This window comes from Mesocricetus auratus, unplaced genomic scaffold (genome assembly GCF_017639785.1).
Source record: "Mesocricetus auratus isolate SY011 unplaced genomic scaffold, BCM_Maur_2.0 Super-Scaffold_100038, whole genome shotgun sequence".
Lineage (NCBI taxonomy): Eukaryota > Metazoa > Chordata > Mammalia > Rodentia > Cricetidae > Mesocricetus > Mesocricetus auratus.
The window spans coordinates 1363739-1388619 of record NW_024429216.1 but is presented as its reverse complement, the minus strand read 5'-3'; the positions used below and the strand labels follow the sequence as shown (position 1 = coordinate 1388619).

The window sequence follows — 24881 nt, the reverse complement described above, 5'->3', positions numbered from 1 at the left end:
CCTAGGACTCCCATAAGTTGTCTTTGACTACCACATATATACCGTGGTACATGCACACCCTTTCACATTCAGAAATGTGATTAAAAAAACATTAAAAGTTAAATTACACCCGTGACTTACCGCTCATGTGTACTGCACGGTTGTGATTTGGAAGACTCTTCAGGGTTCATCTTCCCAAATTCTTCAACTATTTTCAATGTCCCACTTTGTGGTGAGTTGATGGGCGTTCTGAGGTCAGTATCGGTCCTAGCTGTGGTTTCTGTAGAAATGAACCTAGATGAATACTCCTTAAGGCAGATCAGGCTACCAGTCCAGCCTTACTTTGTAGTGATTATCAATAACTGTCATCCATGGATTGAATTCATAGTCTTTTTTTTTTTTTTTGATTTTTCGAGACAGGGTTTCTCTGTATTGTCTGTCGGTCCAGCCTGGCCTCGAACTCACAGAGATCCGCCTGCCTCTGGGATTAAAGGCGTGCGCCACCACCGCCTGGCTTCATAGTCTTTTTTTTTTTTTTTAATTGAGGTGAGGCACAGAAAAGAGCAATTGGGTCCTTGTTGAAAGTCAGGCTATTAGAAGGTTCTCTGGCTTTGAACCAAATGCTTTTGTCTCTTCAGTCGTTGGCTCCTCAGCCCAGAAGGGCAGTGATTTACTCAAAGTGAGGTTATTGATATAGCTAAGCTAGAGGACAAAGACATTATCGTGAACTTAGCACCATCCTGGAGGATAGTCCACACTGTTTCTCCTCCCTCTACACCTACACCCCACCCTTAACTTGAAGACTGAAAAACCCAGACTCCCTGATGGACACTGGGGAGGAGGCTCCATGTGATTGCACCCCAACCATTGAAGAGCAGAGGATTCTAGGGCTAGCGTGACTCCTGACCTGTCCTTGCCCTGTCCCAATCTGGAAAGGGCTTAGGAGTTTCAAGTCCTTCTAGAGGACTTGACACCTGGACCTCACCAGCTTTTCCACACACGTTCATCCACCAAAGACGTCTCCATCCTCTGGGATGAGCTCATAAAAAGAGCCAAATTCTGTCAGACAAAACTAGCTCTAAGGAAAAAAACTACCAGTTGAAAGTTGCTATTGCCAGTGGCTATCAGTGGTGATATGATTCACAAGTCCAACACAAGATTCGCTTTTTATTTCAAGGTTCTGGGGCTATTTTTATTCTATTTATCAATCACTCCATCCCTGTACTACCTGAATTTCTCTAGCAACTGAGCTGGTAGCTGTTGTAACCAGCAAGGACCCAGCTGCTTCAAGTGACACAAACACAAGCAAGAGGAAGTCTGGTTAAAAAGGTTTTGGTACTTACAGATCCTGGGGATGCTCCACAGCCTCCAGCACAGAGAGAGAGATGGAAAAGAGTGGTAACCAACAATATATACTGAGGGCTAGGTCTTGGGTTGCTTCAAGTTATCAGGCAAATGCCTGGGTGGTGCACTTAAAGGAAACCCAGCCTGTGGAGGGAGAGAAGGGTGCTTTCTAGTTCTTATCTGTGTTGCAAGCTGGTACACTTTGGGTGCGGTAAAGAACTACTTGGAAACTGTACCAAAAGGGGCCTACTTGGAAATCTTGTTCCTAGGACTAAAGTTAGGTAGAAAGATAAGCACTTATGCTAGAGCTATGCTATATATATTGCCTCAATTGCCTCAAAGGGCACACAGGTTCTCCCACTGATTTCTCTGGTTTCTCAAAACATTACTGGACACACATTCAGGTTGCATTAAAGCTTTCAATTCCCCCACCCATCGTCTCTAGAACAATAAAAACTTATACTTAAGGTGGAAATATGGTGATATTTATGTTATAGTTTCCACCAGGACTGATATTATACTAATAAATCTTGTTCTTTTAGACATGACAAGGAAATTGTAACTCATGAAATCTCAATGAAATGGTTATCCAAACAAGGCATGCATACTGAAAACTCTAGTTAATATGCAAACATGTGTGGGGGAAATCTCACACGGCTCCATTCCTTGATGAAGTGCTATAGGCAATTAATTAATGGCTGCTGAGAGAGAGAGAGGCAGTCTTCTCAAAGGATGCACCAGTGCAAACAGGTTATCAAACTTCAAGTGGTCCTCCTAAGAACATGTAGATACAAGCAACATTATATAGACCCATTAAGGTGTGTGTGTGTGTGTGTGTGTGTGTGTGTGTGTGTGTGATCTATGTATTAAAGAACAGGTCAAATATTTGAGGGAAAAATGCAGCACAAATTAGAGTGAGAAAATGGACAGGCGGAAATGATGTAAATACAGTATTTAACTTCTCGTGAACCTATAAGCAACACAAATGGGACTTGGTGGGTGGGGGGAAATTAAAGAGGACACATGTTGGGTGATTAGGGAAGGGAGGGTGGATCTGGGAGGAGTTGGGGGGTGAATAATGGGCAAAACACACTGTACAAAATTCTTAAAGAATAGACAGTTTTTTAAAAAATGGGTTATGGCCGGGTGGTGGTGGCGCACGCCTTTAATCCCAGCACTTGGGAGGCAGAGGCAGGCGGATCTCGAGTTTGAGGCCGGGCTGGACCGACAGCCTCCAAAACAATACAGAGAAACCCTGTCTCGTAAAACCAACAAAAAAAAAAAAAAAAAAAAAAAGGTTATGTTCTTTGACAGTTCCATACATGCATATAATGGCATATAATGTCTTCTGGGTCCCCCTTCCCCATTCTTTCGTTTCCCTCCCACCCATGCCATCTCCCTTTATTCCTTACAAAGCCCCACCCCATATTTACTAGCTTTTTAGTGTCAGCTATAGAAGTGGCTCACCAGACCCTACTACTTCCTCCTGATCTATTGACAACTAACAGATTCTGGGAGAGGATGTCACAGTACTCATTGCATACACACTGCTGAGCACACCGGGCTCTGACAGGTCTCAACTCAGGGCCACATGGACAGCCCTCATTTAACTCTGTGAAGACTGTGTCTGATTTTACCCTTCTTTTTTTTTTTTTTTTTTTTTTTTTTTTTGGTTTTTTTCGAGACAGGGTTTCTCTGTGGCTTTGGAGGCTGTCCTGGAACTCCCTTGGTAGTCCAGGCTGGTCTCGAACTCATAGAGATCCGCCTGCCTCTGCCTCCAGAGTGCTGGGATTAAAGGTGTGCGTCACCACTGTCCGGCCCTGATTTTACCCTTCTGCCCTCTTCTCTCCTCCTCTCTGGTGATGGCCCTACCATAAAATCTCTCTCATACCATCTTATTTTCTGGTGCTCTCTCCCTCCCTTCCCTTTTGGTCTTGCTCCTCACAGCCTTTCTCTTGGAAGCACTCTCGGCATCTGCCCTGTCCCTCCTTTCTTTTCTTTCTTTCTTTCTTTTTGTTTTTCCCCGTATCTGTGCTCAAGAGAGCCCTGAGAAAAATACAGACTGAGACCAAATGCCGGTTCCAGTGACCACCAAGACCCTCCCCGTTGCGGTCTCCTTGTGAAATGTCACCACAGACTCATGTTTCTTGATATCTGGTTCCCAGTTGATGCCACTGTTTTGAGAGTGTGTGGAACTTTTAGAACACAGGGACCTAGCCGGAGGATGTAGGACAACGACCACAGTGGGCCTTCCACATTGCAGGCTGGCATCCCTTCTGGCCTAGCTCTGTGCTTCATGGGAAGGGCAACTAACTTCGTAACCATGTCATCTCACTTTATTTTGTACAAATCCCCTTAGCAGATTTACTAATGAATCCCAACCCCCTAGGACAGGGTCCCAGCTCCATGCCTTCCCTACCATGGTGCTTTCATATCCCTAACAATGGGTCAAAGGAAATCCTCTCCTCCTTAAGTTGCTCTGTCAGGTGCTCCACTGGCATGAGAAATAGTCTGTGAGTTCAGATTCCGCATCTTGACAGTAGGCAGTGATTTTGTCAGTAGATTACGATATTCAAATGACAAATGTGAAGCGTGTCCCAGGACACAGCAGCACACTAAGACTGCCTTCCACTCCACTGTTCTTACTCTCCTCTTGGCCAAGCACAGCACCTACAAAGGTGACTTGTAACACCTTGTGTTTGCAAAACACAGAAAATGGTTACCTAACTCAGCAGGGTCACAGGGCAATTGCTTTGTAGATAAGGACATTACTCCATTAATTCTGCAGAAAATGATCACTTAACTTGCCAGGGTCTCAACATCATTGCCTACAGAATGGGGATGTTAATTCTTGCTAATTGTTCTAGAAAATACTTAACTAGCCAAGGTCTCAAGGTTATCATCTGTAAACTGCAGACAACAGCATCTGTCTTGTGGTGCATCTACCTAAGACATAAGTACAATCATTTACAACCTACCTTGCAAACAGTAAGCAACATCTAAGTGTAAATCATTAATCTTATGAGTTATTACCAGGTGGTGGTAAAAATCAAACATGGAAAAGGGATTTGCAGCACAAATAATAAAAACCCAGAGACAGATATTGGTGTTCAAACTGAGGATCAGAAAAGCAAAGCAGCCAAGCCACTAGAGAGTTCTTAACCTCTACCAAGGCTAAAACCAAAGAGGTGTGATCTTGCCCTCAGCGTGACTGCAGACTACAATGCTCTCCACCAAATTTCAAACTGCCCTGCACTGAGTTCCTGTCTGATATTCCTCTTTAGTGGTGGGATTAAAGGGATGTCATCCCAAGTGTTGGGATCAAAGGTGTGAGCTCTGTTGTTCTTTTAGGTTGATTCACTCTCATGTAGCCCAGGGTGGCCTTGAACTCAGAGATCCATCTACCTCTGTCTCTTGAGTGCTGGGATTAAAGGTGTGGCCACTACTGCCTGTTCTCTATGGCTAACGAGTGGCTTAGTGTATGTGTGGCTACCTAGTGGCTTAGTTTTTCTTTTTTGTTTGTTTGTTTTTTGTTTTAGGTTTTTCGAGACAGGGTTTCTCTGTATTGTTTTGGAGGCTGTCCTGGAACTCACAGACCAGGCTGGCCTCAAACTCACAGAGATTCGCCTGCCTCTGCCTCCCGAGTGCTGGTATTAAAGGCATGCACCACCAACGCCTGGCTGTGGCTTAGCTTTTAACTAGGTTTGAAGCTAACTAGTGGCTTAGCTCCACACTCTGATCTTCAGGCAAGCTGTATTTGTTAGATTACAAACAAAATATCACTATAGGGATTGATGTGGAATCTCCCTTCTACTCTGTTTTTTGTTTTGTTTTGTTTTTCAAGGCAGAGTTTCTCTGTGTAGTCCTGCTTGCTCTGGAACTCTTGTCTGTAGACCAGACCAAGTTGGATTCAAACTCAGAGATCCACCTGCCTCTGTCTCTCAAGTGCTGGGATTAAAGGCATGCACCACCACTGCCAAGCCTCTCTTATTCTTTTGTTGCTGTTGTTTTTTTTTTTCCGAAACAGGGTTATTCTGTATTGCTTTGGGGCCTGTCTTTGCACTCACTCTGTAGACCATGTTGGCCTTGAACTCACAGAGATTCACCTGCCTCTGCCTCCCAAGTGCTGGGATTACAGGCGCCTCTCTCTTATCCTTAAGAAACTACATTTTCTCTTCCTAACAAGTTGCCTAACTTGTTACTGCTTTTCTCATGTCTTTCCAGAACTAACTTGGAAATTTAAAAATAGCAAATATATAGCACTATAATATATATACATATAGTATACACTATACACACACATTACATATACATACCACATGCACATGCATTTGTTATATACACACTATATACATTCACCACACACTATATATACACACATACAAGACACATACACACCATAACTATAAACTATACATATTATTTACATACATATAGTACATATATACATGCCATATATACATTTATATACATATATGTACAATTACATATACACACTTGTATATTATATGGACATATAAAACATATATACTATATACCTATACATATATATGCTATATATGTGTGTGTGTGTCTGGTGATATTCAAGTACACAAATATAGATATATTACACATTTACAGGTATCTAACATCCATACACATCTTCATACTATATTACTACATATTTACAGATACACACTATATCCGTATTTATAGTGACACATATACATATGTGAACATACAAATCAAAGTACATATATTTACAAATATACACTATATATATACATACATATATATATCACATTTGTAAATATTGTGCATTTGGTGGTGTGCTAGTACTCATTTAACCGTCTTTCTGTATTGGTAAGATGTTACCCAACTTCCCCTGCTGGGGTAGAGACTATGACTCCCAGTTTGGTAACAGAGACCCTGACTTGCAGCACCTGGCTACTCCTGTGGTGTCAATAGTCTCACCAAGGTGATTTCAAGCTCCCATCATGAGGACTGTGGAACTGGGAAGAGGAGCCAGAGAAGAGGAAGAAGACCAGCACAAGCAGACAGAGAAGTGTGGGAATGGAAGGAAGGAGAGCAACAAAAATTGTATAGAAACGCCACAATGAAACACACTGCTTTGAATGCCAACTTTTAAAACTAATTTTTAAAAACATCAATTGTCCCTGAGGGCCAATGTGACCAGGCTTCAGCCCAGCACCTATGATAACACATACACAGACAGACAGACAGACAGACAGACAGACAGACACACACACACACACACACACACACACACACACACACACACACACACACACACACACACACACACACACACCACAGAGGAACACTCGTGTAATCCAGTAGAGGTTTTAAAGTCCTTTTATCCTTAGGAGAGGGAAAGTACAGGAGCTTAGGTTAGGAAATATGGAGGACTGTAGAACTCTAGACACTTGTCCAGTGTCTAGAATCCAGAACAGAGTGTGGGAAACCTGGGTCTGGTCATCTACTGGTTTGGCATAGTCACAAAGTCTGAATGGGCCTGACAGCTGCCAGTTACTCTTATTTTGGCACCACCCACCATGAAAGGGAGGAAAGAGATCAAAGGCATTCCAGGGAAGTCAGTCTGCTTTGATAGTTTCAAGCAAGCATTCCCCAAATGATTAACCATTGCTACCGGCCAAGAGCAGGCTCAGGATTTCTTAAGAAAGATGCTCAGGGGTACTACCACGACCAAGATCTGAGAGACTGAAAAGAACCCTGCACACTGACCTCCATTTCAGCACAGTATGTCACATGCAAGTGACAAGACAAGTGAAGCAAGGGGTTGATTTGGAGACTCCTCCGTCTAGTTAGCAATGACACTCCAGGCCAAATGAAAACATCAGCAACAATGGCATTCCCACCCTGCAGCAATGTTGGAACGGGGCTAATTCCTCCCTTGCCAATCCAAAGTATGTCTCTAGCTTTTTTGTTGTTGTTGCTGTTTTGTTTTGTTTTGTTTTTCAGGACAGGGTTTCTCTGTAGCTTTGGAATCTGTCCTGGAACTTGCTCTTTATACCAGCCTGGCCTCGAACTCACAGAGATCCAATTCTGCCTCCTAAGTGCTGGGATTAAAGGTGTGCTGCAACCACTGCCCAGCCTGTCTCTAGCTAGTTTGCCACACCCTTCTACTAAGTCATTGGAAATATTTGTCCATTTCTATAGCTATGAAACTCTGGAATTTCTGCTCAAATGATTAATGGTGTGTTACTCCTGCTATTTATATAATATTTTTATTTAAAAATTTTTTTCATTGTATATACAAGCTTCGGTTCCCCCTTCTCCCTTCCCCCTCACTTCTCCCTTATTTATATGATCTCTTAAAGCCAATTTGTGATATTTTTAAGTCGAGAATAGGTATTAATTTGACAAAATTTGCTAAGACCATTCTCAAATGCCATTAAGTCCTGTTACAAATTCATTATTCAAGATACAAAGTAGAACTTGTTTCGTAGGTTTTTGATGGTGTCCAGTGGCCAGTGATTCCTATTTTCAGCCCCTTCCACTCCTGCCAGCAAAACCTATTCCAAGCAAGGGGCATTGTCTACAAGCAGTGAATACAGAGAGGGCCCTCCTCCTCAGCTTTGCAATGAAAACATCGAGGCTGCATGTCAATATAAAAAAAATAATTTTTTTCTAATGGATTCTAAGCTTTTGACAATTTTTAAAAAATCCTGAACATGTATTTCCAGACACATTCATTTTCCTGTGTTCCTGTCTGCTATCTGGATTCAGTATATGTCACCATTGCTGTTACCGTGTCCATCTCTTCACCTGAAGTACATTTTATGTAGTTACTCATCTAATTCTCATGGCCCTTTGTAGTGACTTTGGTAACCACAAAATATGGCCTTTTGTTCTCATTTACAGAGAAAGAATCAAGGACAGTAAGTGACCTGTCAGCATAGCATAACTGTCAGCTATTCAACACTATACATCATTAGTCCATCTGAAATTTCATACTCACATCTGCTGCAGGCATGATTATCACTTTATACATAAGAAAACTAGGGTTTCAGCCGGGCTACAGTAGCAAACACAGGATGGAACCAGCACAGAATCCCGCCCCCCAACCCCCCAGGTACAGACACCTGATTTTTGACAAAGATACGGAAAATATAGAGAAATAGGCTCTCTAAAACAAACAGTACTAGAATAACTGTGAATCCACAAGCAAAATAATGAAGCCAAATCTCTCTCACCTCACACAGGTGTGTTCCAAATGGACCAGACATCTTTTGTAAGAAATGCAAGGCAAAGAGACAGACTCCATCCATGTCCACAGACTGAGACTGCCTCACTGAACAGCAAGGGCCCCAGCCTCTCCTCAGGATGAAGGCTGGTCGCCTTCACCGAAGCTGAGAGACATGCAGATGTGGAGGTACCTATAGCTGCTTTTGTAGACTGGGAACAAGGTGAGTTGTTTCCAATACACAGACATATTGTTTCTGCAGCAGGTGGAGCTGAATGGTCTGGCTTGGGCAAAGCAATTCTTTATGGCTTGGGGCTACTGCCAAATACACCCTGACTCAATTCCTCATGACCTGAGCCCATTACCCAGCAATCAAGAGACCTAAAACTCATGTTGGAGGAAGAACTGTGGTTAGAATGTAAAATGAATCTTAAAAAAAGTAGGCAAGTCATTTCAAGATACAGGAATAGGTGTGGACATTCTGACAATGATTCCAGATACTCAGAAAATAATGCCAAGAATTACAAAAAAAAAAAGGGGGGGGGGATTTCAAAATTTAAAAGCTGTGCATAGCAAAAAATACTTTTAAAAAATTAAAAAGATAAAAGTTGAGTGAAAAGACAGTCTGAAGAATTAGGGAAATCTTTGCTTTCTTCAGATTGAAGAAAGCATCTACACTATGTAAAGAACTCAAAACACAAATACCAAGAAATCAAACCCAATCAATAAAATGAGCAGTTCTCAAAAGATGAAGTATAAATAACCACGTAGCCAAAAAGTGCATCACTAGCCATTGAGTAAAAGCAAATTAAAACTACATTGAGTCTATCTCTCTCCACTCAGAACAGCCATCATTAAGGAAACAAGTTAAAGATGAGGAGGAGTCAAACCAAAGGGAACGTTATCCAAGGTTGATAAGAATGTAAATTAGTACTTGTACTATAGAAATCAGGGTGGAATTCCCTAAAAAAATAAAATAAAATAAAAAAGACAGATCTACCCTAAGATCCAACTATACTACTCCAGGGAACTTTGCTGAAGGGAAATAAAATAAATTTTATTCAGCCATAAGGAATGTCAATTGCAGGAAAATGGCTAAAATTCCAGATTATGAGATGAAATCCCGGGCCCAGAAAGGCAATTATTACATTCGTGGTTCTTGGATTTTATATAGGGAGAAGGAAAAAGAAGGGGACGTGGTGTGTGTGTGTGTGTGTGTGTGTGTGTGTGTGTGTGTGTGTGTGAGAGAGAGAGAGAGAGAGAGAGAAGGGGGGGAAACAAGGTTAAAGTACATCATAGAATGGTATGAAAATGTTTTTATGGGTTTTCAGTACTGTGTTCAATGAATATATACCAACAAAACAAAGGGCCAGCAAGACAGCTTTGTTGATCAAGGTGCTTGTTGCCAAGCCTAATGACCTAGGTTCACTCCCTAGGATCCAAATAGTAGAAAGAATCATCCCCCCTCCACCCCCCCAACCCAAGTTGTCCTCTGACTTCCCCATGTATGCTATGGAATCCATACAAATAAATGAATATAGTAAAAAAAAAATTCTGCGATAAATGGGGGGGGGGGCAGGTAGGAAGAAGAGGACTAGACCTTGGCCAGAACATTGAACTATTGTTTTCAAAGAATTGCTGTAAAAGTATTCCGAGAGGCACTCCAACCCTGGACTCCCAGGGGAGGGTCTAGGCCCTGCCCTGGACGAAAAGACAGACTATGGACACCCCCATGGAGGGCCTCGCCCTCCCTGGGGAAATGAGGGGATATTGGAGGGGAGGGAAAGGGAGAGGGACCTGGGATTGATATGTGAAGCAACCTTGTTTCTAATTTAAGTTTAATTTAAAAATTAAAATAAAAAAAAAGTATTCCAGACTTAAACCAGTGTTGACCCAGCAACAAAGACTTTCTAAAAGCCAGACAATGGGCAAGTATAGTGCATACATGTCATCCCAGCACTAAGTAAGAAGAAGGGGTCATAAGCTAAGAGGCCAGAATGAGTTACATAGCAAACCCAACTACACAAAACAAAACCAGACAATGGGCCAGCCTCATGTCAACAGGCACTCACCTGAAAGTCTACTGACCAGTCACCCTCTGGGGACCCATTTCCGAAGCATTCTGTTGATTCCTGAGCCTGCCTGCACCTGACTATTGATTCCTAATTCCCTGGACCCAAATGAGGTAGTGTTACGCTCATGGCTGTCTCTGGAGCTGTGTTGCCTTGCTAAACAGCACGTTCCTGTTTTCATGTGACAATTCTAGTCTTCTTTTAGCTTCTGGATGATACGGCAAAGCTCCTTCTGTCTTCAAGGAGTTTTCTAAGTCTGTGGAAGGAGGGCGGAACATCTGCTGTCGGCCAGCCCTCAGCCAGGGTCCTACTTTGCTAGGAAGAAAATTAGCCCTAGAATAGTCACCACATACCCTTAACTTGTCAAAAATGGGGTGTTCCTGGCAGCAACCTGAGCTGTTGCTTTGATTTTGGTGCCAAGATGGCAGGAAGCTTTGCAGGCAAGGTGGTGGGCAGCATGCCTAGGACAATGACCTCTTCGTTACAAGCCATGATACGGGGCAGTGACGGACAAGTTCCAGATAAAGGAATGGCCCTTGAAAGCAGATACTGTTCCCTGGGATTATCTTAGCCACCCCTTAGACTCTCAGGCAGCTGGCAAGCTCGCTTAGTTTTATTATTAGTGGTCTAGGAGGCCCACAAAGAAAGTATGATATCTTCAGCTAAGAAGAGAGGCACATTTATATCATAGTACATGAGAAGTCCTCAGGGTTTGAGGGCACTGGCCAAATCTCAATCCACTACTTGCTAGCTGAGGTTTATAGCAAGCAACAGTATTCCGATGAAGGTAAGGCTTTCTTTTACTGGAATACATGGAAAATAATTGTACCAATAGAATAGCTTCATGGGAGGGGGGTGGCTGAAGACTAAGTCTGACTCATTTCTCGTCCATAAGGGAAAATGTGGTGAGCTGCATTCACAGCTGGGTGATTTAGAATCTCCTTCCCAGGATAAATACACTTCCGAGCAACTTCTGTAGCAGGTGTGGTCACGTGACCGGGGTCTGCTCATTCTGATTCACCTTGAACTGGGAGAGCTGCTTCCGGTTCTTCAGCCTCCCATGATGCCCTCTGACACACACCCAAACTCCCGTTCTATCATCTCCCCATCTAGACAGGCCTGCGACAACTTTTAAGCTGGGAAGGATTTCACTCTCTGGGGAAGATTCATGTGCCCACTGCTCACCCAACTCCAGGCTTGTCTCCTCAGTGTCCAAATCCTCTAGACGTCAGCATGATTCCTTCTTTGCAGACGTGAATGGAGCAGGTTCCATATTCCCGTGGGTGTGTACGAGGCCCTCACGGCGTACTTACCGTTCATATGTGGCCTGAAGCAGATGGCCCAAACCAAAGCCTGCCTCACCCCTCCCCCATCACCCAGAGAGCGATCTCCACCTGTTAAATGGAGATCATTTAAAACCAGTGGGGCTCGCTGGTGAGAATATGAGAGGGAAACCATTGGCAAGGCAGGGAGGCAGAGTCACTTGGTTCAGGCTCAGGTTTGCACAACTGGGTCACATGAGAACTGTGCTGGCCGGGCTCCTTCTTGCCTTACCTTATTTAACTCCTACAACAGTCCAAGCAGGGTGTCAACTGCAGCCAACGGAAAACCCCAGACATCTGTTTTTGCCTATGCACGTGCTCCTATTAGTGTATTCACATGGGTGTGCAGGTACATGCATGTGCTTGTGCATGCTCAAAGTTAGTGTCAGCTATCTTCCTCAATCACTTTTGAGGTGGGTCTGGTCTTTCACTTAATCCGGAGCCTGGCAATTCAGCTGGACCAGCTGGTCCAGTAAGCCCCAGGAACCCTGCTGTCTCTATTGTCTCCCTGCAGGGACTCTCCCCCACCCCGAACCCCCGCCCTAAATTGGAGTCCTGGAGCAGTCTGGACTTAGGTCTTCATGCTTAGCAAGCACTTTCCTGACCATCTCCCTCGACCATGACAATTGCTTTTAAGGGGGATCTCTGACAGCTGGATTCTGTGTCAATTTGACACAGGGTAGGGACACCTGAGAAGATGGAATCTTGACAAAATGCTTCCATTATGCTGCCTAGGGCATTTTCTTGACTGGTGATTGATGTCAGAAGCACCTGCTTACTGTGAGCAGTGCCACCCTTGGGCTGCTGGTTCTGGGTGCTATACAACAGGCCAAGCAACATACTGGATGCGGACATGTAGAATACTGCAGATAGATCCATGTTTATCGCCATGCACAATACTGAAGTCCAGACGGATTAAAGACCTCAACATAAATCCTGCCACACTGAACCTCTTAGAAGAGAAAATAGGAGGTATCCTTGAACAAACTGGCACAGGAGACCACTTCCTGAACACAACACCAGTAGCACAGACACTGAAATAGACAATTAATAAATGGGACCTCCTGAAACTGAGAAGCTTCTGTAAGGCAAAGGACACAGTCAACAAGACAAAATGGCAGCCCACAAAATGGGAAAAGATCTTCACCAACCCCACATCTGACAGAGGGCTGAATATGCAAAGAACTCAAGAAGCTAGTCTCCAAAACACTAAATAATTCAATTTAAAAGTGGGGTAAAGAACTAAACAGAGAACTCTCAATAGAGGAATCTAAAATGGCTGAAAGACACTTAAGATATTGCTCAACATCCTTAGCCATTAGGGAAATGCAAATCAAAACAACTCTGAGACATCATCTTACACACACCAGAATGACTAAAATCAAAAACACCGATGACAGTTTATGCTGGAGAGGATGTGGAGAAAGGGGAACGCTTCTCCACTGCTGGTGGGAGTGCAAACTTGTACAGCCACTTTGGAAATCGGTATGGCAGTTTCTCTGGAAAATGGGAACAAGTCTACCTCAAGATCCAGCAATTCCACTCTTAGGCATATACCCAAAGGATATACATTCATACAATAAGGACATTTGTTCAACGATGTTTAAAGTAGCATTATTTGTAATAGTCAGAACCTGGAAGCAACCTAGATGCTCCTCAACTGAAGAATGGATGGAGAAAATGTGGTACATTTATACAATGGAGTATTACTCAGCAGAAAAAAACAATGGAATATTGAAATTTGCAGACAAATGGATGGAACTAGAAGAAACCATCTTAAGTGAGGTAACCCAGTCACAAAAGACAAACATGGTATGCACTCACTCATATATGGATATTAGATATAAGGAAAAGGATTACTAGCCTACAAACCACACCTCCAGAGAAGCTAGGAAACAAGGACTGTTAAGAGAGACATACACAGTCCCCCAGTGAAGTAAAAAGGGACAAGAGGCCCTGAACAAATTGGGATCATGGGGGAGGGAGGGAGGGTTAGGAGAAAGAGAATGGGAGAAAAGGAGGGGAGAGGAGGACATGAGGGAACAGGAAGATTGAGTCAGGGGAAGAATAAACGGAGAGCAAGAAAAGAGATACCATAATAGAGGGAGCCATTATAGGTTTAAAGAGAAATCTGGTATTAGGGAAATGTCCAAAGATCTACAAGGATGGCCCCAACTAACAATCTAGTGGAGAAGCTACCTTAAATTCCCTTCTCTAATAATGAGAATGATGACTACCTTAAATATCATCTTAAAGCCTTCATCTAGTAGCTGACGGAAGCAGAAGCAGAGATTAACAGCTAAACACTGAACCAAACTCCAGGAATCCAGCTTCAGAGAAGGAGGAGTGATGAACAAAGGATCAAGACCAAGCTGGGAAAATCCATAAACAGCTGACCTGAGCTAGTGGGAAATCATGGACTCCAGTCTGACAGCTGGGGAACCAACATAGGACCAAACCAGGCCCCTTGAACATGGATGTCAGCTAGGAGCACTGGGCAGTCTATGGGGCCTCTGGCAGTGGAACCAGGATGTATCCCTATTCATGAAAGGACTTCCGGAGGCCCATTTCCCATGGATGGACACTCTCTCAGCCTAGATACATGGGGGAGCACCAAGGCCCTGCTCCAAATAACTTGACAGATTTTGATGATCCCTCATGGAAGGCCTCACTCTTCCTGGGAAATGGATGGGGGGGGGTCAGTGGGAGGCATGGGAGGATGGGAGGGAGAGGGAACTGGGATTGATATGTAAAATAAATAAGATTATTTCTAATTTAAATAAAATTTATTAAACAAAAAACAATAGGCCAAGCAAGCAAGTAAGCAGCACTTCTCTGTGGCCTCCAGGTTCCAACTGTTAACTTGCCTCAATGATAGTGAAGTGAACCTTTAAGCTGAAAGACACTCCTTCCTCCTCAAGTTGCTTTTGGTCATGGTGTTTTATCACAGCAATAGAAAACCCAACTAAACCGGGCGTTGGTGGCGCACGCCTTTAATCCCAGCACTCGGGAGGCAGAGGCAGGCGGATCTCTGTGAGTTCGAGACCAGCCTGGACTACCAAGCGAGTTCCAGGACAGCCTCCAAAGCCACAGAGAAACCCTGTCTCGAAAAAAAAAAAAAAAAAAAAAAAAAAAAAAAAGAAAACCCAACTAAGACAGGCTTCACTGTGTCCCACCAGAACAGCTCTAGCTGTGCAAACCTGGACTTGCCTGGCTGTCTACCCTCCTCCTGGCCCATGTCCCCTCCAGCTGGTGGCCAGAGAGCTACCTGCTCCAGGTCCCTAGAAAGCTGCCAGTGCCCCGTTCTTCCTGGGACCATCTCAGAAAAGCAGGGCTTTCAAGAACATTCTCCCTCCCATCTTAGGAGCCTTTCTATCTCATCTGCCTAAGTTCTACAATATGTCTGCTGCAGCCTCGGGTGACCCTCAAGGGACTACAGACTGGCTAGGGCTATCTGCACCTCTGTGAGGACTGCAGTCCCTCCTGAAGCACAGAGAGAAGGAACAGGCCACTGGGGGAAGACTAGCAGTGATGCCTGGTCTCTGGTCATGTGCCAAAGGAGGCTGGCACTCAGCTACTACTTCTGAGCACCTGCCACACATACACCAGACAGTACGTTCAGGGCGCAGCCACGAGCAAAGAAGACACAGTCACTTCTTGCTCTTGTGATGACTGAAATGCTACACTGAGGATTCTGAGGCGATAGCTGGTGACAAGATGCACCTGGTACTGCATCACCGGCTCCCAAGGGGGACCTGCTTAGGAAGATGTGGGACTGACTGTCAGGCAAGCCACTGGTGCTCCTGGCCAGGGCATTTGGTGGCCCCCGGCAGTTTCAATGTCCTCACCTATATCTGCAAAAGACAGCACTCGAGTGTCAACCTGCCAGAGTGCTACCAGTTCAAAGACGTTAAAACATGAAGGCTCAACTACTGCTAGTCAATGATCAGCACTGACCACATGTGGCTATTTAAAATAAAACAAACTGTTTAGTCTTAGGACTTAGGTGGCAATGGCCATGTTATGAGTGTTCCACAGCACAGGTGGCTGGAAGCTGCCAGACTTTGGGGAACAGGGAACTTGTCCAGCACCTGCAACGGTCATATACTATACCGAGCGTGAGCTCACAGAGAGATGCCAGAGCCCAGTGTGGACCTCCTCACAGAGTAGGCATTTAATAGTCATTTATTGAAGACAAGGAAGCATCCCAGCCCCAGTATCCCACCCCTATTTCCCCACACACACCAATCAACACCACCAGGCAAACAGTACCCAGATTCCCTCAACCTCTGCCCCAGACCCAAGAGGCCAGGGGGTTAATAGCAGTCCTCAAGGTCGGAGTCCAAGTCTGAGTTGTGCTGGTTCTGTATCTGACTCTGCTTCCGGTACAAACAGGCCACCTGAGAAGGAGGAGGGGGGAATCAGCAGCTCCTCCCCAGCTACTCGAACCTCTATGGCTCCTGGGCAGAACCAACCCCATTCCCAAGGACTCACCTGGTCACTGGTGGTGGCCTGCTCTGGCTGCTTGTCTTCACGGACACGAATGAACCGAGGGAAACGAAGGGAGATCCCCTTCTCTTTGTCCACCTGTGGGAGTAGTGAGAGGGCTCTGCAGGGCTCCAACTGCAGTGAGCTGACACATGGTTCCCTAGTCTCTTCCTCTTCCCTGACCTGGGCCTTAGCTCAATTGGGCTGTAAGGTTAAAGGTGTCAGCATGTTTAACATCTTGGTACCCGCTGTACTCTAGCTCTCAGGACATATCAGCTGCTATAGCTGTTTATACTGTTAGCATCCTGATGAGGACGAGTGCCGAAAAGCAGTTGGGGACTCCATGCCAGCTGGCAGCTCTCAGGAGCCAAGCAGCTACGAGCCAGTTACCTCCGCTTTCTGCGGTACTCATTCTCATCTACGAACACAGGCACACAGACTGCCATTACTGAGAGCCTTAAATGGGTAGCAGCCAGCTACTAGCCTACGGCTGCATCACAGTTAAGTTAGGACAAAGGCCAGCTCCTTGCACTTGGTACCAAGGGCCCTTGCGCTCTACTGTAAAGTAAGTTGTGGTTTTTTGTTTTTTGTTTTTTTTTTAATGAGATAAACCAAGCTTGGAAGAACTTGCTTGCAATTCCAGCTGCTCAGGAAGATGAGGCAGGAGAATTTCAAGTTCAAGGCCTGTGCAGGTTAGTAAGAATTTACCCCAAAATAAACAACAATAACCAACACACAAACAGTGGGGGGGGGGGTCACGCCTTTAATACCAGCAGAGGCAGGAAGTTCTCAGTGAGTTGGGGCTAGCCTGGTCTACAGAGGTAGTCCCAGGATATCAAGAGCTGTTACACAGAAAAACCTTGTCTCAAAAAAAAAGCCACAGCGGGTAAAAATAGAAAAAAGAAAGAGGGGTAAGGCAGAGCATAATCCCCCAGTGGGGGGCCAGGGATGTGGCTCAGTAGTAAAGCACCTGCCTAAATAAAAGTCCCAGTGAGAACATGATAAGGAGAGCTTGCCTAGCATGTACCAGGCTCTGGCTTAAGCACCTAAAAAATAAAAACCCAAGACACTTTTCAAAATATAAGTCTGCTTCAATCAAAACGTACATGCCAGCCAGACTTCAGGAAGAACCTGAATTTGAGTTGCACTGTCTCCTGTGTGCTGCCTCCTGACTGCTGGAGCCAAGGCTACATCACTGATCTGTTCTGACACAGGGGTATTAGCCACGGAACTGCAAAACTTGGTACATGACAACTAATTCTGGGTGAAGTAGCAATGGCAGTCATTAAGGAAACACTGGGGAGGCAGGCTGAATGCTCACATAAGTCTGCATTCTCAAGTTACTTTGGAGTCAGATGTCACCAATGGCAGCAATGTCACTGTCTTCTTACTACTTGAATACCCAAATGTATTCAAGGTTTTTTAATAAATACACAGGAAGAGCATGACTCAAAGTCTGCCCCATCAGCTCTGCCTTCCCTCCTAGAGTCTTTCCCAATCCCAGCACTCACCAGGCCCCGTGCGGCAGGGTAGATGGGGGACAGGGAGAGATCCCAGCACTCACCAGGCCCCGTGCGGCAGGATAGATGGGGGACAGGGACAGATCTGCACACTTGACCTCCCATACGACGCTGGGGTCCAACCAGTGGTCTGGGGCAACTGCCCCATCAATCCTCACATAGGGCCGTGGGGTCGGCAACACTAGGGCCTGCAGGGAGCAGAGGGAAAGGAGATGCTTAAACCTCAAAGCCAGGGCTAAGGCTGAGAGCGAGAGGGATTAGAGATGAGGGAAGGGGACCAGTGGAGAAGATGCTTGTCCTCAAGTTACAAAGCCAGGCGTGGAGTATCCTAGGGAAATGGAGAAGCGACGAAAGGACTGATAACGGGCACTAAAGACAGAGAGGCAGAAGCACGGAGTGACATAGACACACACCCAACACAGGACTGGAGGGGAAGTTTAAGGAGGCGGCACAAACCTAGGGGAGAGCAGACAAGAATGGGACAGAGAGGGGGGGGTCAGACCTAAAGATACCAACACACAGGGCAGAGCTAAACACCCCAAAATGCCTGAGGACACCAGGAAACATTGTCCTTCTCTGGAGGCTCACAGCATTTCTAAGGGACAGCTTCTAGATACATGCTGTGCTGGGACACGCAGTCCCTTGGCCAGCACTGTCAGGAAGTAGCTGGCAGATCTGGGACTTGAATCTAGATGTTCTGGGACTCCATTCGGCCAGAGCGAGTGTGAAAAGAGGCACCGGTGGTCACGGGGCCCACCTTTAGGCTCTGGTGATGTTCCTCCAGCTCTTCATCGCTGAATCCAGTCCCCAACTGCAGGAGAATATGGCGAATTAGAAGTTCATCTAACCAGCTGGCCCAGCACCTAACCCTGCTCTTGCCACCTGACATGAGGTGGGGTGATGCTCACTGAGAATTCAGCCAAAACTCATAGAAGGGGAAAATCCCGTCCTGAAAGGCTGCGCTTATCATGCACTGCCCTTTGCTTTCTAGAAAAATTCATCTCCTCTGCTGTATCTCTCCAATGTCTAGAAAGATCTCCACTCAGCCACACCCCAACCTCTCACTGGGAGATTCTAGGCCCGGGCTCTACCACTGGGCCCTGCCCCCAGCCTCTCACTGAGGGATCCTACCACAGCTGTACCTCTGAGCTACCTTCCCAGCCTCACAGGCAATATGACACTGTCTTGTGACCCTCCCACATCCCAAGGGCTAGGATCATAGGCTTGCAACACCACTACCTACTCTTAACACTACCATAAGCTTAAAGCTAACATTTAGGAAATGCTAAAAAGTAGTTGGCAGCTACCTTTTAACAGCTTATGTAAGTTTCTTACTAGACAAGCCCTGCCTGTAGTGATAGCCATATTATTGTTTGACTTCTGTCCTAACAATAGTGCTTTTAAAACTACAGACTAGTGCCCAAAAATATAACAAATTACAAGGCACTTGATCACAAGGGTAAATGTGGTCATGTGAGATGCCACTTGTTCACTCAGAGCTGGTGGAGCCCGCACAATGACACAGGCGCACCCCACAGTGTCCCTCCCGATTCTGCGGCCGGCACCCAGTCCCCAGGACCTTGCAAATGGCCTGCAGCTCTTCACTCTCCTCATCATAGGCAGCCAAGAGGAAGCCCCCGTAGCGGCCGGCACGCTTCCCCCGGCCCAGGTAGGCACCAATCACCACAAGGTCCAGAGTGTCGCCCACACCGTCAAGGTAGTCCTTCTTCAGCTGGAGGAGGCAAGGGAGGGATGAGGGTGAAGAGAGGTGGGAACTCACTACTTGAGGCCTGTGCTGGAGAACTTTGGGGAAGAGAAGCCAGGCTCGCGGGGAAGCTGCAGGTACAAGGGCTTTTCATCTTAAAGCAGAGCCAATGGGTTGGAGTGTGTGAGGGGAATCATCTTTCTCTTTCCAGGCTGTGCTGGAATTTAGATCCTCCTGCCTTAGCCCCTCGAGTGCTGGGGTTACAGTAGGTACCACACGCAGCTGGGGGAGGGGGTCACTCTGTTTCGCTCTTTGCTTCAGTCCCCAAGTAGGCAAGGTTAACTCACTCAACTTCACACTCTTGCCCATCCACTCAAGAAACGCTTACGAAGCACCAGCTGAGTGCCAGGCAGGCGCTTCAGATTATGGGTACAAGAGTGAATTACTGCGAAGGCAGGGAAGGTTAGCACACAATGAGCTGCTTCTAGACGGGAGAAACAGACCAGAGCCAAGAGGAAATGTACAGCAGGTCTAGCTTGCCCAGTTCCCAAGCGCCTCGTTCTGTCATCTTATGCCAGGAAACACTCCCCACCCCCTTCTCATTTTGCCCAATCATACATCACTCTGGCTTATTCTCTATAAAGCAGCCAGAGGATGTCTACAAAGTGACAACAAGATCACACTTTCTCTGAGCCCCTGCTGGCTTTCTGAAACTTTTGGAAAAGAACCCAACTTCATCTCCGAGGGCCCAAGGTGCTACAGTCTACACAGTCTGGCCTCCCTGCTCACCCCGTGTCATATAATACTGAACCTACTCCGCGCCTCCAGGCCGTTGTACCTGTGGCTCTCCAGCCCAGCTGCTCTACCCTCATCTTCAAATGGCCCACCCTTTCCTGCTGTCCACAGAGGGGCCCAGACGTCCAGGGGGAAGGCAATTCTGAACTCCCCAGGGCCCTCCCTAACTTTCCTCATGAGCTCACTGGAGGCAGTGTATCTCGGCCACAACGCCGAGGACTCTCCTCTGTGTGCCTCATACAGCGATGACAAGCACAGGGAACATAAACACCTGCCTTTGGCTTCCTCCCCACGATATAACTAAGGCAGAGGCTAAGCAGTTCCCAGTGAGTTCCTGGAAGAGCCATTAGCCATGCTTTGCTAAGACAGGACATCTGGCTGGGATGGAGCATAAGGGGACCCATCACATGCACTGGAGACTCCAGTCAAAGCGGGGATGGACATCCACACTGGGAAGGCCAGGCGGAGGCCAGAATCACCTTGAGCCAGTTGTGTGACCTCTTGGCGATCTCATAGGTGGCATCAACATCCAGGGTCTTCACCATCAGCCCCTCGCAGGAGTCTGTAGGAAATACGGAAGCCTGACTGGGGAAACAGTGGCTCTCGCAGCCTGAGCAGGCAGGATTCCAGGCAAATCTCAGGGGTTGGGAAACAGAAACACGGCCAGTGCAGGCTACATCAAGGTTTCAGACCCTGAGAGAAAAGGTACTCACCCTTCACCGACTGCTCCAAGAACTCAGCAATCTGCTCGATGTCCTTGGTGTCCAGGGAGGTGGCGAAGACAAACTCACCCTCTGTCTCCACGAAGTTCTCCCGGAGCAGCTGCCGGCGACGAGACAGGGGCTGGCGAATCAGGGACTAAGGAGAGAACGTGGGCAACACTGAGGAAATAAAAACTGCAGAAGTCCACACTTTCACAGCACACACGGGGACCACACATAACAATGTGGTTGCAGAAAGCCTTGGGGAAGAAGGAACCATTGTCCAGCAGACTGTGAGAACTATAGCTGGAGGGATGAGAGAAAAGCAGACCCCCACTAGTGTGCTGAACTCAGGATTACCTAATGGGAAGCCATCATCCAGCTGGTGCCAGAATGAACACTCTGTGGAGTTATAATTTAGTTTTTGTTATTAATTTATCGTAATATGCAGATATGGGTGGCCACGGTACACGTGTGGATGTCAGAGGATAATTCTGTGGGGTCAATTCTCTCATCTTCACATAAGTTTCGGGGACTGAAATTATGTCATAGGGCTTGCCAGCAAAGCACTTTGATATGCTGACAGCTGTCTTGCTGGCCCCATTTCTTGTCATTTCTAATACAACCCAACAAGGGTTAGGACTACGAGTTTAACGCACAATTCCAAGAGGATCTTCCCTACACTAACTGAGGACTGGGAATCCCCTTCTAAGTGAGAAAAAGATTATCAATGCAATGGTCCCTCAATATCTATGGGATGGGAGTCCCTGCATCCCTCCCATTCCAGACACCAAAGTTTACACATGCTAACGTTCTTTATAAACAATGGCGAAGTAAGCTAGGTAGCAGGTAGTAGCTGCTTGCTAACTCACACACACAAACTTTACATTACATATACAGATAAAACAGATATAACCTTAATAAGATGTCATCTGTCCATGGGAAAGCCAGCCTCTGCCCACCTTACTTCTCTAAGACAAATTCATCCGTCTGGTGGAAACAATCTGTGCTCTGTGGCTCAATTAGTCAGAAATGTATGGACCATCAGTTCTCCTGATAGCCCACTGACAGGATCAGATCTGGACCAGGTACTTGACTGGCACTGCCCAGACAGAAGACATCAAGAGAAAGAGGAGGCAAGAAAAGAATAGGTGACCTCATCGCTCAGCGCAAGCCCCTAAGCACACAGGATGAGTTATCTCCGGGCCTGAGAACAATGTGTGTGATGTGAGTCATCAGCTTCTTAATTAGTCCCCTAAATGACCATTTTCAGACTTTCAGTCTTATGACCCTTTACCGTCTTTTTTGTTCTTAATTTTCACGTTTTTAGCAGATACTAGAGACACCCATGGGCAGGCACTTTACTTCTGAGCCCCAGTCCCTCACGGAGGGCAGGGGGGTAGGGGAGTGTTCTAGGCAGTGGATCTACCACTGAGCCACACCTCAAGCTTGTTAAAAAGTACTTGAGGACTCTCTTCAAAGGGCTTCTATTTAGGGGAAGGGAAGAGGTGGTCATACTTCTTGATATTCACCATATCAGAAATTTGGAATTTAAAATATATTAATTCATTAAAAAAAACCAGGGCATCCAATATGCGCAAATACCATTTATTCTTTTTCCTTTTTTTTGTGTTCTGCAAGTGGCGCACGCGGCCTTGAGCAAGTCAGGCAGGTACTACTGTACTACACCTCCCAACAACGGACTTTCTAAACCACACATCTGCTTAAAGTAATGGTGAGGAGAGGGGCCCTGGCTGGCTGACTGTGTGCAGACCCTTTTGTCCAACGGCACAGAGGCCGGCTTTCACATCGCTTCTGAAATCACAAGGAGAAAAGTCCACTTCACACACATGTAGAACCACAAGAGGGGTCCTTAAAATGACCCTGCAAGAGGTCTGGGGGCCCCTGGCCTGTGAGCCCACACTCAGAAAGCCACTGCCTGAGTGCGCATGACATCCCAGCTCAGTGATGGAACAGACTCAGGAACGGCAGCCAGAGACAGCTCCGAGCACACCCCGACCTGCCACTGTGCGGCTGCCGGTCACACAGCAGAACTCACCTCTCCGTTGAGGTAGATGAGATCGAAGGCATACAGACACACCTGCACCTGTATCTCCGATGCATCAACCTCCTAGTTGGAGAAGAATAAAGACCTGGCATGAGGGGAGGTGACCTTCTGTGCCCTATCCCATCATGCCTCAGGCAGACACCTATTATTGCTCACTCCCCTCCCCCCCCAGCTGAGGAGGCAGCAAGGCTGCAGGCATTAAACTCTGAATGAGGATGGCTCTTGGGAAATCCTGACTTCGTTCTCCGTCCCTCAGGGGATCAGCCGCGACCCAAAGTCAGAACAGGGAGGAAAGATACAGAGTGGCACTGTGACAGGAAGCTGACGGGCCAATGCTACCTTGCGCTTGCGTGTGGTGAGCACTTGGAATGGCTGGATCTGCTTCTTTTCCCGGTCCCAGGCCACAGCCTCAGTGTCCAGGATAAAAGATGTGACTGAGGGGAGTTTAATCTGCAAAGTGAGGGAAGAGGTCAAAAGACAGAAGCAGGCAGCGAATTCCCTCCCTCCATTGCTCTCATGAACCACAACTGACCTCAGCGAGACACAGAACAGACCCTGCTGAGTCCTCACCAAGGGCCACTAGCTTTCCTGGTGACTTGCCAACTGACCATGGATCAGACTCGGCAGCAGTGCCCACAGGGAAACTCCCCACTTCCTCTCAAACACATTCAACTTCCCTTGAACCCAGTACCTTCCCTGTGAGGTCTCTGAGCCCTCATTCACCACACGCTGCCCCAGTCACCCCAACTTCTGATCTCCTATCTGCACTGACCCCTGCAATAGCATCTCTGGCCAGCAGCCAAGGTGACTTTTCACAAACCTGGTTATTACTGCTACGCCTGCTGATAAACACCGGGCAACTTCCTAGGGCTGTGGAGAACTTTTCAGCAGCCCCTAGCCCTCTCTTCACAGACCAGCACATCAGCTAGTCTGTCTCTCACGAGCAGGTGTCTCCCAGCACTGGGTCTTTGCACAAGCTGCTCCCTACCTATGCAATGCCTGCCTTCCTCCCTACCCCCTCTCCTATGGCTGCCTTCTCTGCGAAGCCTTCTTTTCCCTCACTAGAACACTGGTACAATGCCAGGGGCTGCCTTGCAAGCTGCATCCCACAGCAGCTAGCTGTATGGCTTAAGACACTGCCTTCCTGACAATTCAAGAAAGTCCAATTCAGACCTACTTTTCCTTCACTCGGTGCTAGGAACTGAACATAGGGCCTTGGGCACTCCGAGTCATGCCGCCAGCCCCTCACTGGTGAATTCAAGGCAAGTTCTCTACCACGGAGTCATGCCGCCAGCCCTTTGTTAGTGGACTCAACACAAGTGCTCTACTGCTAAGCCACACGCCCAGTTTCTCATTGGTAGACTCTAGGCCACTGTGGTAACCCTGAACAATGTTCCAGTCAGTTATGGTTCTTATTCAGGATCACACTTTCTTCAGAGTCTACAGTGCCCCCTCTAATGAGGGCAGCAAACCCCGGCTGTGCTATCATAGGCTGTGATGGCACACAGCAGATGCCTAATCAACTGTGCCGAGTAGATAAGCACAGAAAACATGCTCCATAAGGGCACTTCCAGGAGACAGCAAAAGCAAGACGTACTCAATGGTTAAGAGCACTTGATGTTCTTGCAGAGGCCCTGGGTTCAATTCCCAGCATTCAGGAAATGTAGAGAAACCCCGGAC

General features: G+C 46.5%; 2 protein-coding genes across 11 annotated transcripts in view; both read right to left on the bottom strand.

Annotated features, from left to right (window-relative positions):
- The window catches only part of LOC101830126 (calcium-binding protein 5), a 62561-nt gene extending 50419 nt beyond the window's left edge, over positions 1 to 12142 (bottom strand). The window contains exons 1-4 of one of the 6 annotated variants that reach the window (XR_005872634.1): positions 11788 to 12142; positions 10603 to 10858; positions 1323 to 1467; positions 121 to 681 (exon numbers count right to left, since the gene is read on the bottom strand). Coding sequence is in view for 4 of the 6 variants with exons in the window: in XM_040734468.1 (XP_040590402.1) it covers positions 121 to 170 (50 nt within the window). In the remaining 2 variants the exon portion in view is untranslated. The remainder of the gene's footprint in view (positions 1 to 120; positions 682 to 1322; positions 1468 to 10602; positions 10859 to 11787) is intronic. The other 5 variants (XR_005872635.1, XM_040734468.1, XM_021223433.2 and 2 more) reach the window with 5 other exon arrangements.
- Positions 12143 to 16074: 3932 nt separating this feature from the next.
- Lig1 (DNA ligase 1) overlaps positions 16075 to 24881 on the bottom strand; it is a 31778-nt gene continuing 22971 nt past the window's right edge. For all 5 annotated transcript variants that reach the window (XM_013125742.3, XM_013125745.3, XM_013125744.3 and 2 more), the window contains exons 20-28: positions 23541 to 23651; positions 23193 to 23264; positions 21146 to 21290; positions 20912 to 20994; positions 19512 to 19664; positions 18690 to 18743; positions 17977 to 18120; positions 16419 to 16511; positions 16075 to 16324 (exon numbers count right to left, since the gene is read on the bottom strand). In XM_013125742.3, coding sequence (XP_012981196.1) covers positions 16241 to 16324; positions 16419 to 16511; positions 17977 to 18120; positions 18690 to 18743; positions 19512 to 19664; positions 20912 to 20994; positions 21146 to 21290; positions 23193 to 23264; positions 23541 to 23651 — 939 coding nt within the window. In that variant the 3' untranslated portion in view covers positions 16075 to 16240. The remainder of the gene's footprint in view (positions 16325 to 16418; positions 16512 to 17976; positions 18121 to 18689; positions 18744 to 19511; positions 19665 to 20911; positions 20995 to 21145; positions 21291 to 23192; positions 23265 to 23540; positions 23652 to 24881) is intronic.